Source organism: Esox lucius, chromosome 21, assembly GCF_011004845.1.
Source record: "Esox lucius isolate fEsoLuc1 chromosome 21, fEsoLuc1.pri, whole genome shotgun sequence".
In the NCBI taxonomy this organism is placed as follows: domain Eukaryota; kingdom Metazoa; phylum Chordata; class Actinopteri; order Esociformes; family Esocidae; genus Esox; species Esox lucius.
The window spans coordinates 19,790,805-19,805,618 of NC_047589.1; the positions used below are offsets into that span (position 1 = coordinate 19,790,805).

Below are 14,814 nucleotides of genomic sequence, written 5' to 3' on the forward strand. Positions count from 1 at the left end.
CGAATCAGAATTTGAAGTTAATTTTGGAAAAATGGGACCCAATGTCATCCGGACTAAAGAGGACAAAGACAAATCAAAGTTGTTATCAGCGCTCAGTTCAGAAGCTTGCATCTCTGATGGCAAAAATATAAAAAGAAGAGGGGATGCCACACAGTGGTAAACATGGCCTTGTCCCAACTTTTTTGAGATGTGTTGATACCATGAAATTTAAAATCAACTTATTTTTCCCTTAAAGTTTAAAGGAAAATCAAGTTTCTCAGTTTAAACTTGATATGTCATCTATGTTGTATTCTGAATAAAGTATTGAAATTTGAAACTTCCACATCATTGCATTCTGTTTTTATTCATTCATTTATTTAGTCTCTCACAGTTGAAGTGTACCTATGATAGAAATTACAGACCTCTACATGCTTTGTATGTAAGAAACATTGCTGAGTTTGCAGGTTATCAAATACTTGTTCTCCCCACTGTATATTAGAAGCTCTAGGAATCACAAAAAATATGAAATCACTCATCAAGCTTCATAATGAATCACAGTAAATATTATTGTAGTCTATTTTCTTGGTTATACAATGTTTTTGTTAATTTGACACATTAAAAATACATTAGAGCTGTATATATTACAGCCTTGTCACATTGGTTTTTCTCCAACCTTGCCTTGACGCCACATCATATATCCTCCTCTCTCGACTTCCTCGCTGTCTGTGCAGCCCCTATTGTGTCCACTGTTGCACTAAAGGTTGCAATATTTTGTCTTGTGGCGGCCCTCAAAGTGATGTCTTATCAACCAAAGTGGCCCATGTTTAATAATGTGTAAAGAACACAGGTGTATTGCATATATTTAGGGACTGAACATACCCTAAACGAAATCGTCTTGTCTATCTCTCGAGCTTTATTGAAAAAAGTGTGTTCTTCTTCTTCTACCAGAAGTCATCAGAAACTATATATATATGCGGATTGGATGTAGGCGTTAATCAGTTGTATTGAATTATTCAGACATGCTTGGGTGCCGTGGCGTCATTAGGCCTGGGAGGTTTCATAAATAGCCCCGGATCTCAAATTGACCAAAAAAAATAAAAAATAGCCCCTGATCTATTTATCTATAATTCCGATCACGCATTATGACAGAGCAGACCTATAGGCCGCTTGCATGTACATCGAAATTGTCCTCAGATATATTAAAAACCCTGTACTTTCTGTCCCGGGGGAAACCTTCAGAATAAATGGTCCAATGTCACTATTGCATAGTGTATAATTGTGTTAAAGATGGTGAAGTGTAAATATAGGATTTTTTTCCCCTAATGAATGCAAAGGGCAAATAATAGAAGAATTATAGGTTTAAAATAAATAAAAATGTAAACCACAATATTAAAGCCTGAAATGAGCAAGACTCTGCACCTGAGTTTGGTCTATGCAAATTGCCCTATAAAAAAAAGAAAGAAAACTAGATGTTGTGCTGTGGAACATGGCATTACTCACTACGGTATAAATAATCCATATAGAGTGTCAAATAATGTGGGAAAATACAGGGTATAGCCAGCAGTACTTTCTTAGCCATGCACCCACTCCATTGGCTCCAGCGCAAGACTGGCCTATGCAAAAAAAAAATGCCGTAGAACATGGCATTCTAGAATTACTCACTAGATTATAATATTCTTCTTAATTCTTTTAATGTATATAAAATATATTTGTTTCTAAACATGCTTTTGCTTTAAGAAAAACATAACTTGCTTCACAATTTTACCGAATTAAACACATTGCAATGCATTTCAATTGTCTTTTATTTAATAAAAACGAATCTTATCCTGCTGCTAGAAGCATATCCTGTTTGCAAGGTTGCCAGATTTTTACAGTGAACAGCTAAACCTGCATACTCCACAAAAAATAGCCCATTGTGCAGAAACCGACCCATCTGCCGATTAAGTTTCCTCCTACCCACACATTAGCGCTGTATTTCGCTAGGATGAACAGGAAAGTATCTTTTACCATACCGCACACACAGGGGCGGAGCGATCGTCTTTGAGTTTTGGGAAGGCGAGGTGTGTATTCGTTAGAACTAAAATAAAGTTATTTCGTAAGTATTCACCCTCTTTAAACTTCATTGTTCAGGATTTACATTTGGTTTAACAAATAAGATACACCTTGTTAAATAGTATGGATTCACACTGACAATGTATCCATGATGGTTGATGTTTTTCTTCCTCGACTGTAATGCATTGGAAAAAAAACTAGACCTTAAACTGGATAGGCAATAGAAGCTTTCTGAAGTATTTGAGAATTGCGTCGAAAAACTGTTAATTACTCACAACATTTTGACATTTTTCCCCAGTAGTGCCATTCAGGCACAAGGCTGTCACTCTTCAGCTTTCATTTTTTCATCAGCACCAGAGGGTTTGTTTGCGTTTCCCTTTAAACTTTTGATGGAAAGATAATGGGCATGTGAGGGAATGGCGCAGTCTGACAAGGGTGTAAAGGATCATATGAAAGTTGTCATGATTTAAATCATCCAGGAGGATTTTAACTATTTGGCCTAGTGGAGGGGACGCTGTTCGCTCAGTGATTGTTTTGTATCCATCTCTGTTTCTCCCTCTCTACCTTTGTTTGCCAGTCCAATACCAATGACTTTATAAGAGCTAGATCGTTTACAGCTTGTCTAATAACTTGGCCCTGTTCAGAAACAACCCTTGGATAGGTTTTATCTGAGGCGTCGCTATAGGATTACAATACATTCGGGGCTTAGCCCACCCTCCCTCTCTCCCTCCCGGGACAGAAATGACAGGGTTTTGAATGTACATGCTAGCGGGCTACACGTCCACATTGTCAAAATGCGCGATCGGAATTATAAATGAATAGATCAGGGGCTATTTTTTTATTATTATTTTTGTTCCATTTGAGATTCGAGGCTATAGCCCCGGACGCCTATAGGGCTAACAACGCCACTGGGTTTTTATCAATATGGTAGTAGCCGTATATCTAGGCTAGGGTGACCACATTTTCAAAACCCCGAACCGGGATCTGCGTCTTGTATTAGCGTCATGCTGGCAACATTAGAGATTCCGTAGCAACAATAAGACTTCCGGTTTTCGGATTTTGCCTTCAAAATAGAAGTCCGCGGTAAAACGCGATTTTAATAATATTAAATGTATCTATTTTGACACTTTGCTTAGTGTATATTGTAAAAATGTACTCTAGGAAATGTTCAGGAGACTCTATAGAATAATTATATGCAAAGAAATCAAGGGGCACTATGTATTTGCAATTGTTGCTGGCATTTTACTCCACCCATCCTAGATTCTATTGGCCACAATGTAACTCAATGGATATGAAATACATATTGGCCTATTAAAAAAAATAATTCTACACGCCACGGTGAATGTATTGTAGGAAATGTTCAGGAGACTCTATAGAATGATTATATGCAAAGAAATCAAGGGGCACTCTGTATTTGCAATTGTTGCTGGTGTTTTACACCGCCCACCCCATTGGCCACAATGCAACTCAATGGATATGAAATACATATTGGCCTATAAAAAAAAAACTATTCTCCACGCCGCGGTGAATGTATTGTAGGAAATGTCAAGGAAGGTGGATAGAGTAATTATATGCAAAGAAATCAAGGGGCACTCTGTATTTGCAATTGTTGCTGGTGTTTTACTCCGCCCACCCCATTGGCCACAATGCAACTCAATGGATATGAAATACATATTGGCCTATAAAAAAAAAACTATTCTACACGCTGCGGTGAATGTATTGTAGGAAATGTCAAGGAAGGTGGATGGAGTAATTATATGCAAAGAAATCAAGGGGCACTCTGTATTTGCAATGGTTTTTGGTGTTTTACTCCGTCCACCCCTTTGGCCACATTCCAAATTGCTGAATAGCCTTTAGTTCCATTATTCCTTTTGTTAATGGAGGTGATTATCACCACTTGGTGATTACTTAACAATTCAGCCAAAGATCTAATGTAGTTGTCAATTACTTATATTAACTGACAATTAGCCTACTGTATCACCTTTAGAGATGTAGATGTTGGATTTTATCATTAATAATATAACATTAATGTTTAATGTGTGAATGTGATACTGAAAAGAAAGGTTATGTTTGCATACTTTCTCTGTAAGAAATTTTTGTTACAGTTTTTAGCTCCATCAGAACAGTACCAAATGTTTTTACTACTGAAATCACCAACATGTAATTACAGTGGGGCAAAAAAGTATTTAGTCAGCCACCAATTGTGCAAGTCTTCCCACTTAAAAAGATGAGAAAGGCCTGTAATTTTCATCATAGGTATACTTCAACTATGAGAGACAGAATGAGAAAAAGAAATCCAGAAAATCACATTGTAGGATTTTTAATGAAATTATTGGTAAATTCCTCTGTAAAATGTTTTTGGTCTCCTACAAACAAGCAAGATTTCTGGCTCTCACAGACCTGTAACTTCTTCTTTAAGAGGCTTCTCTGTCCTCCACTCGTTACCTGTATTAATGGCACCTGTTTGAACTTATCAGTATAAAAGACACCTGTCCACAACCTCAAACAGTCACACTCCAAACTCCACTATGGCCAAGACCAAAGAGCGTTCAAAGGACACCAGAAACAAAATTGTAGACCTGCACCAGACTGGGAAGACTGAATCTGCAATAGGTAAGCAGCTTGGTGTGAGGAAATCAACTGTGGGAGCAATTATAAGAAAATGGAAGACATACAAGACCACTGATAATCTCCCTCGATCCGGGGCTCCACGCAAGATTTCACCCTGTGGGGTCAAAATTATCACAAGAACGGTGAGCAAAAATCCCAGAACCACATGGGGGGACCTAGTGAATGACCTTCAGAGAGCTGGGACCAAATAACAAAGGCAACCATCAGCAACACACTACGCCGCCAGGGACTCAAATCTTGCAGTGCCAGATGTGTCCCCCTGCTTAAGCCAGTACATGTCCAGGCCCGTCTGAGGTTTGCTAGAGAGCATGTGGATGATCCAGAAGAGGTTTGGGAGAATGTCATATGGTCAGATGAAACCAAAATATAACTTTTTGGTAAAAACTCTACTCGTGTTTGGAGGAGAAAGAATGCTTAGTTGCATCCAAAGAACACCATACCTACTGTGAAGCATGGGGGTGGAAACCTCATGCTTTGGGGCTGTTTTTCTGCAAAGGGACCAGGACGACTGATCCGTGTAAAGGAAAGAATGAATGGGGCCATGTATCGTGAGATTTTGAGTGAAAACCTCCTTCCATCAGCAAGGGCATTGAAGATGAAACATGGCTGGGTCTTTCAGCATGACAATGATCCCAAACACACCGCCCGGGCAATGAAGGAGTGGTTTCGTAAGAAGCATTTCAAGGTCCTGGAGTGGCCTAGCCAGTCACCAGATCTCAACCCCATAGAAAATCTTTGGAGGGAGTTGAAAGTCTGTGTTGTCCAGCAACTATAAAATGAACTTGTGCTATAGTTATCCCAATCGTCCTTTCAGTTGCCAGGTAGCATCTCGTTCACAAATCTCTCATTTGATAGGCCTGTAATATGTAACCATTTTAGTAGGACCAACCCCATTTGCAGACAGTCCCTGTTTGGTCTCTGCTTGGATCAGCTTACATTTGTACTGAATCACTGTTACATTTTTTTAAGAGGCTTTGTTTCTTCATCAGGATGGCAATTTCTTCTCAATTTGTTGGTTTTGCTGTTTGATTCATGTTGGTATGCATATGTTGTTAATTTCATTTGCCTGAGCAAAATTCTGATTGATTGAATGATTTTTATAGCCAAATGTAGAGACAGAAAATCAATACACACAGCTTCTCCTTATTGGCTTATTTAGATTATTTACAATAAAACGTATTACAATAAAAAGTATTCATAGCAAAATTCCCAGAGAGGTCTTTAAATCACCATGGACATCTCTATGTTAACAAATTTATAGCATATGTCTGCCCTGAATGTTGGTCGCGTAGGGCCAAAACCCAGGTCTTCATTCTCACATTACTGACTTATTTTGACCGGGGATACCATCTGAGTACAGTTGAGTTGGTCTGAGTGCTAACTTCCTCTAAGAAACAAAACAGAAAAGTGTTTTGCCCTTCCAGGACCAACATTTTGCAGTCCTGTAATATATTTGTCTCAGCCGGAAATAATATTGACTTTTCAGTCATGACAGGAATGTCATGACTGCAAAGAATTGGCCACATTCGTAATACAATGGCCATCCTAAGCATCATAAACTCTAAGACAGCCAAGACGGAAGGAGATCAACTTGGGTAGAAAGTTGTGTAACTGGTTTGATTAACTGTATGTACTGTGTACCCTATCCTTTTATCATTTAGTACATCATCTTTTATATTGCATGTTGTTTGATGTAAGTTTGGAGTTGTAATGCCCCATATTAGTTGTATTTAGATAAAACCTAACAGCCCACATTCAGAATTTACTATGAAGGTTTTAGGATGTGTACATATATATATATTTAAAAAAAACGTAATTATTGGGATAAATCTCTAACTTTCCTTCCTTAAAATTTGTCCTGGTCATTGGTAATTCTCATCTCCGTGCCTTAGTGGATAACATTGTCCCCATGCCAAATCAGATTGATTCCACTGGTCGATCTACCATGGCTTCTGGCTTCATGTCCACTCCTGGAGCAAGATTTTCACATCTGATGGCAGATGTTTGTGGGGAGGTGTTACCCAGAGGCCTCGTCCCAGTCATAGTATGTCTGATCATTCCTGGTAACAACCTTGAAGCCAGCCCATCCATCTCCCAGGCAATTACCAAGAACTGCTGGCCCTGGAGTATGAAACCCAAGCATGGGATCTGGATATGACTTATGGATTGGAGATGTCCAGGGCCTTCCAGGCCCTATGAGCAGTGGCTAAAAAGATTCATTTGAGCAATGATTTTGGGACGCCAATTATGGCTACCCTGATCAAGGACACTTTGTTTAAGGAAATACAGGTAATCGATACAACTAGACCTCGTTGTGCTGGGGTTCAAACTCCTCTTTGCAGATCTTCTCCAAGTCATTAAGGTTTCGAGGCTGACATTTGGCAACTCAAACCTTCAGCTCCTTTCACAGATTTTCTATGGGATTAAGGTCTGGAGACTGGCTAGGTCACTCGAGGACCTTAATGTGCTTCTTCTTGAGCCACTCCTTTGTTGCCTTGGCCATGTGTTTTGGGGAAATGTCAGGCTGGAATACCTAGCCAAGACCCATTTTCAATGCCCTGGCTGAGAGAGGTTCTCACCCATGATTTGACGGTACATGGCCCCATCCATTGTCCCTTTGATGCAGTGAAGTTGTCCTGTCCCCTTAGCAGAAACCCCCCCCCCAAAACATAAGGTTTCCACCTCCATGTTTGTTGATGGGGATGGTGTTTTGTGGTCATAGGCAACATTCCTCCTCCTCCAAACACGGCAAGTTGAGTTGATGCCAAAGAGCTCGATTTTGGTCTCATCTGACCACAACACTTTCACCCAGTTCTCCTCTGAATCATTCAGATGTTCAATAGCACACTTCAGACAGACCTGTACATATGCTTTCTTGAGCAGGGGGACCTTGGGGTCGCTGCAGGATTTCAATTCTACACGGCGTAGTGTGTTACCAATTGTTTTCTTGGTGAATGGTCCCAGCTGCCTTGAGATCATTGACAAGATCCTCCCGTGTAGTTCTGGGCTGATTCCTCACTGTTCTCCTGATCATTGCAACTCCACGAGGTGTGATCTTGCATGGAGGCCTAGACTGATGGAGATTGACAGTTCTTTTGTGTTTCTTCCATTTGCAAATAATCGCACCAACTGTTGTCACCTTCCCCACCAAGCTGCTTGGTGATGGTCTTGTAGCCCATTCCAGCCTTGTGTAGGTCTACAATCTTGTCCCTGACATCCTTGGACAGCTCTTTGGTCTTGGCCATGGTGGAGAGTTTGGAATCTGATTGATTGATTGCTTCCGTGGACAGGTGTCTTTTGTACAAAATCAGCAGGGGATGAAATATTTTTTTTTCCTCACTGTGCTATGCAAGCCTTCATACGTCTCAATTAAAACATGTATCTTTCAGTATAAGGACAAATGCATATTCTTTTTACAAATTAAGCTAAGGCTGGAATGTAGTTGCAATAACATATATCCTTCTAATAAGTTGACTTATTCTAGTACGTAATAGTTGGATATTGGTTATGATTTGACTCTGTTGTAATAATTATTTTGCTAATCTAAAAGGTATAAAACTGTAAATGGTCTTTTGGACTCACCTACATCTCTAAAGGTGGTACAACAGGCTAATGACCAGTTAATATATGTCGTTGACAACAACATTAGATCGTTGGCTGAATTTTTAGGTAATCACCAAGTGGTGATAATCACCTCCATTAACAAAAGGAATAATGGATCTAAAGGCTATTCAGCTATTTGGAATGTGGCCAATGGAATGGGCGGAGTAAAACACCAGCAACAATTGCAAATACAGAGTGCCCCTAGATTTCTTTGCATATAATTACTCTATCCACCTTCCTTGACATTTCCTACAATACATTCACCGCGGCGTGTAGAATAGTTTTTTTTTTTTTATAGGCCAATATGTATTTCATATCCATTGAGTTGCATTGTGGCCAATGGGGTGGGCGGAGTAAAACACCAGCAACAATTGCAAATACAGAGTGCCTCTTGATTTCTTTGCATATAATCATTCTATAGAGTCTCCTGAACATTTCCTACAATACATTCACTGCGGCGTGTAGAATAGTTTTTTTTTTTATAGGCCAATATGTAATTCATGTGCATTGAGTTGCATTGTGGCCAATGGGATGAGCGCAGTAAAATGCCAGCAACAAATGCAAATACACAGTGCCCCTTGATTTCTTTGCATATAATCATTCTATGGAGTCTCCTGAACATTTCCTACAATACATTCACTGCGGTGTACAGAACAGGTTTTTTTCTATAGGGCAATATATATTTAATATCCATTGAGTTACATTGTGGCCAATAGGATCTAGGATGGGTGGAGTAAAATGCCAGCAACAATTGCAAATACATAGTGCCCCTTGATTTCTTTGCATATAATTATTCTATAGAGTCTCCTGAACATTTCCTAGAGTACATTTTTACAATATACACTAAGCAAAGTGTCAAAATCGATACATTTAATATTATTAAAATCGCGTTTTACCGCGGACCTCTATTTTGAAGGCAAAGTCTTATTGTTGCTACGGAATCTCTAATGTTGCCAGCATGACGCTAATTTGTGTAGCTGCACGTTAATGCACGCGCACATGTATGCGCATATGCGGTTGGTCACGCATGTTTGGCTCCGACTCGTATGTGGAAGCATTACTGTATTGTTGTTATTATTATTGTGGTGAAAATCGGGACAATTTGGTGGTGAATGTCGGAAACCAGGACATTTTAGTGTTATTTTTAAAGGTTATTGTCGGGACCCGGGACACCCAGCTTGAAACCGGGACAGTCCCTGGCAAACCGGGACCTCTTATCTAGTCCCCCTCAGATCGCGCTTAGGCAATAAGGGGTAGGTGTTGTATTTGGGAGATGCTGTCTTCTTGCTAGTCACTCCCATAGCTGCAAAAATGCATACTAGTATATACCTGTCATTTAAAGTGTCCATAATTTCATGTAGTCAGGCCAACTTCATTGACTTATCCATGCCAACAGGTGACTGCTTTCCGATGAGGTTTCAATAAGCTGGTTCTATAAAAATGTTTAGTGATTTAACAAAACATAGGTTGTTATATTTGCTTTACAGTACCTGGACATCACAATACCCTACATAAAATATTACAGATCATACATGCATGCATACATACATACATAGTGTACATGGACTAGACTACGTCATAGCTCAATGTTCTACCTACATTCTATATTCTTAGCTTTTTCTTTCGACCCAGCACTGCAGTAGCTGGATCATGCAATATTAGCTCAGTGGTTCATACACTGAAGTTGTAGAATCTGTTCGTTATGGTAGAACCATTGACACTCAACAACTTAAACTTTCTTTCCGAAGCTCTGCCTGCCTGCATTTCCTACCATTGAAAATGGCGTCAGTGTCTTTGGCCAACACCAGCTTCTCCCTGGATCTGTTCAAGAAGATCACAGAGAAAAACAAAACGGGCAATGTCTCCTACTCCCCCCTCAGCATCTCCTCTGCTCTGGCCATGGTGTCTCTGGGGGCCAGGGGTAACACCGCGACTCAGATGTCAGAGGTGAGTGTGATACTTTCTTGGGGGTCTGATTGAAACAACATAGTCAAACAGGAGTATCTTTCATATCCAAAAATACTTAGCAGTATGCTGATCTTTTAACTGTGAACATAAAACATAGAATCCTGTTTCTAAAGTTGAGTACCCTTGCTCTAAAGCATGTATGATGAGGAGACTACACATCAATGTGAACGGATAAACGGACCAATATGTTTAAATGGGCAATATCTCAGGCACTCTACAAACAATTCTATAAGAAAAAAATATTTGAAACAATAACTGCAAATGTATTCTGGTAATTTTGCTTGTATGTATGTTAGTAGAACATAAAAAATATTGCATATGGCCATATGTCCCTTTTAAGAGTAAAATGGCTTAAAACATCTGTTGCTATTCGCACCTTATGAAACAAAATTGTTTGCACATGCTTTCTTTGTTGTATTAATACAGTCAAGTTGTTTTTAAGAGAACATGCAAGATAAGAAAAAACACAAATTTAATTATACGCTAGCATTTAATCCTCTGCTAGATCATTTTAAATCAATAAATCACAATAATAATTGACCGATTATCCGATTCATCAAAACAGTCAACTCATTACTCTAATCAGAACTACAATTAGGTCTGGAAATATTTGGACACTGATAAAATTTTCCTAATTTTGGCTCTGTTCGCCACCACAATGGATTGTAATGAAATAACCGAGATGCACCTGAAGTGCAGACTTTCAGCTTAAACTGAAAGGGTGGAACAAAAATATCATATGAAACATTTAGAAATTGCAAGAAATTTCATACTCAGTTCCCTTATTTCAGGGGCTCAAATGTAATTGGACAAATTAACACAATCATAAATATAAAGTTAATTTTTTATATTTTGTCAAGAATCATTTGCAGGCAATGACTTCTTGAAGTCTGGAATGCATGGACATCACCAGACGCTGGGCTGTTATTGTTACTGTGGTTATTCTTGTATTATATGCTCTCTTGTATATTTTATGAATTACATTATCATGCATCTATATCGACAAACACTGTTGAGCAGGTACAGTACCTACTACTAATTGTATACTGTAGTGTAATAGAAGTAGTTTAGCTGTACAGTATAAGTCCACTGTATATTAAAACATGGGGCCACTTCTAATTACGTTGAATGTCGAAATGCTGTTTGGATGAATATTCTCCTTGACACCTTTACTGAAAACATAGGAATTGTGTTTTGAATAGGTTAGCATGATAGATAGTAGAACAGCTTTATATTCTTTATATCTTTGGTTAGCATGTCATGAATTCCAAAGGAAGGTTACTTTTAGTATAAATGTCATCTGGTTTTGTCCGTAGGTCCTGCATTTCGATAAAGATAACATAAAAGTCCATGAAGGCTTCAGCAAGCTCATGAGTGAACTGAACAAGGAAGAATCTATGTACAAGCTGATAACAGCCAATCGCCTGTACGGAGAACAGTCTCACCAGTATTTTGAGGTAAAGCCCTCTCATTTACACCATAAGTTGAATATGAGTATGTTGTTTTTCTCAACATGATTCTGATAATCAATTAGTGAATTAGGATTAGGCCCATTTTCTTTACAGAGTGGGTGGAGTAAGTGGACATCTGGGACATCAACTTTGCTCAACAGGAACTTGAATTGACCCTAATGAACTTAAACATAGAAAATAAAATAAAATGGTAATTATGAAGTATGTCATCAGCAAAATATGCTTGCCACCATGTTGTGCTGTACAGTAGACACTTTAGGTATGTAGGGTTTGAAAAGGAAAGATATTACCTTTTGACAGCATTGTCTCTGGTTATTATGACAGACTTTCCTCCACGACACCAAGAAGCACTACAATGCAGAGTTGGAGGCTGTAGACTTCATGTGCAATGCAGAGACTGCTAGACAGAACATCAACACTTGGGTGGAGAAGCAGACCGCAGGTGAATAACTAGTTATTTTATGAGCATTAACTACATATATAAACAGTTACTGTATGTTTTCCTAAAAGTTTTCACTGATACATTTCATTTTTAATATTCTTACTGTTGTATAAAAATGTAAAACTGACTATTGAGAATATCTTGATAAAATTGTTTTCTGGATAGATGTTAAATCTATTAGCTTTCCATGATCTGTCCTCTTGATTTGTTTGTTGTTATATCATGTTTCCTAATTCACTGTCAATTCCCTTTTAACTGTAGTCACTGTATTTTGTAGAGAAAATCAAGGATCTGTTGCCAAAGGGATTGTTGATGAAATGACCAGTCTGGTCTTGGTTAACACCATCTACTTCAAGAGCAACTGGGACAGGATATTCTTACAGACCAGCACCACAGATGCCATGTTCAAACTGAACAAGGTACTGTCTCTCAACAAACTTTAAAGACAGAATGTATTCCTGACATGGTCTGTCTACTGTTTTTTGTGAATGTGTCTTGTTTATGCAATGAATGTTTAGGTACTTTACTAGTAAACAGTCATTGTGAGTCCTTAGACGACTCTCTGAAAGATAAGAGCTGATGTTCGCTGAACCACTCATAATTGATAATACAATATCAATACTTTTAATGCATTTAAAACAGGTGATGTGCTGAGGATGGACTACACTGTTAAACTGAACTAATTACACTACTAATACTACTACTAATTACGTAACTGCCTTGAGTGGAAGGTTAAGCAATACATACTGTGCACGTAATGATATATTTATTTTTACATTGTTTTAATTTTGAGGTACTTCATGGTCCTTCCTTCACCAGGGTAAATTAATATAATATTTAGATAGATGGGTACTGAAGTGGATAACATTTGTTCTAATGGGAAACTATTTAGAAAAAATGTTGTATTGAAAACTGTATGAAAAGGGTATGTGAAGGTGTATACTAATGACCCTTGGAAAAGTTCAGCAAAAGTTTGCTCTTAAGTTTGCAAATATACAGATGGGGGTGGGGGGTCATAACCTCCAACCGCAGAAAAGCTGAACAGACTCATCAAAAAATGTCAGGCCTTATCATCCACCGCCCTAGAGATTGTGTAAGATATTTAGGGAGGGGAAATATATTTTTTTGTTCCAATCTGTTAAAGATTTGTTAGTGTGTGACATCTGGTGTCATGCCTACAAGTGAGTCCACATTGTATTGGTTTGCTGAATAGTTTATTATGCTTTGTAAAAAAAAAATGGAAAACTCACAGATGAACCTAGAATAGCAGACACTGAGTTTTGACTGCATCAATGACTTCTGAGACTATTAAGAGTAACATTCTGTCAGAACAGGGAATATCCCATGTAGTCACACATTTCTCAAAAGGAAACTGTTGACAACTAGTTATATGACCATCTTTTACTTTTTCGGGTGCAGAATCAGAGTAAGCCAGTGAAAATGATGCACCAGAAGGACTATTTCCCCCTGACCTTCATCCCAGAGGTCAACTGTCAGATTCTGGAGTTGCCCTATGAAGGGAAACAACTGAGCATGCTCATCATGCTTCCTAATGACATTGAGGACGACACCACTGGACTGGAGAAGGTAGGACTCCCTTTCAACCCCACATATAAACAGGATGGACGTTGTCTACTGTGCACAGTCAACTGCATGGCATTCAGTTAACATCTGTACTGGCTTTTCATGGTGATGTTTGTAAAGGAATGATTATCGGGTTAGCTTGCTCTGAAATCAGACTGAAATGTCTGTTAATGAGTCAGTCCTGATACATCACGGTTTGGGTTAACAGAGTTCAAACCCCAATACACTGAATCCTTTATTGTTCAACTGTCCAGATTAGACTAAATATTTGTGCCATGTTTTCTTCAACTTAGCTGGAGAAGCAGCTGACCTTCAGAAACTTTGTGGAGTGGACCAAGCCTGACAAAATGAAAGTGGAGCAGGTTGAAGTGGGCCTGCCCAAGTTCAAACTGGAGGAGAACCTGGAACTTGGGGAGATGCTGGTCAGCATGGGCATGATAGATGCCTTCGACAAAACCAAGAGTGACTTCTCAGGCATGTTGTCCAACAACGACCTGGTTCTGTCCAAGGTGGTGCACAAGGCCTTTGTGGAGGTCAATGAGGAGGGCACAGAGGCAGCAGCTGCTACTGGATCTAAGATCGAATTTCAATGTCTAATACTAAATTGGGCTACATTCATTGCCGACCACCCCTTCTTGTTCTTCATCCGCCACAACCCCACCCAGAGCATTCTTTTCTCTGGCCGCTACTCTTCCCCTTAGACATTTAGCTACATGACATGTGGAGGGAGGAGAGGGTGTTCAAGTAATGAATTATAGCAACAATAATAGTATCCATTATCTTAGATCATTTTCTAGATGACTGGGTCACTTATAGTAAACTATGAATAGTAACCCAACATTAATTCCATGTTTTGCTTGTTGCACTCATCTGTCTGTTTCAAGATGGAAAATGTTTGTGATTTATTAAAATAAAAATGTCTCAGTTGTTTGTATAACAGTTGATTATTTAAAGTTTAATTACATGGAACAACCGTCATAACATTGACAGAGAATGAGTACAGAGACCAGCAGAGTAACATTGACAGATTGTGCGGATTACGCATGTCAAGTTTCAAGCTTATATCCTCTTCCAACAGTACTG

The 14,814-nt window shown here is 38.9% G+C and overlaps 1 protein-coding gene across 1 annotated transcript; it reads left to right on the top strand.

Moving 5' to 3' along the window:
* Positions 1-2,001: 2,001 nt before the first annotated feature.
* ileu (leukocyte elastase inhibitor) lies at positions 2,002-14,654 on the top strand. Its single transcript, NM_001303788.1, is given in 8 exon segments — positions 2,002-2,074; positions 10,014-10,212; positions 11,550-11,690; positions 12,030-12,147; positions 12,425-12,450; positions 12,453-12,566; positions 13,567-13,734; positions 14,025-14,654. Coding segments are annotated over 7 exon segments (1,143 nt in total). The 5' UTR covers positions 2,002-2,074; positions 10,014-10,044; the 3' UTR covers positions 14,433-14,654.
* The last annotated feature ends 160 nt before the right edge of the window (positions 14,655-14,814 follow it).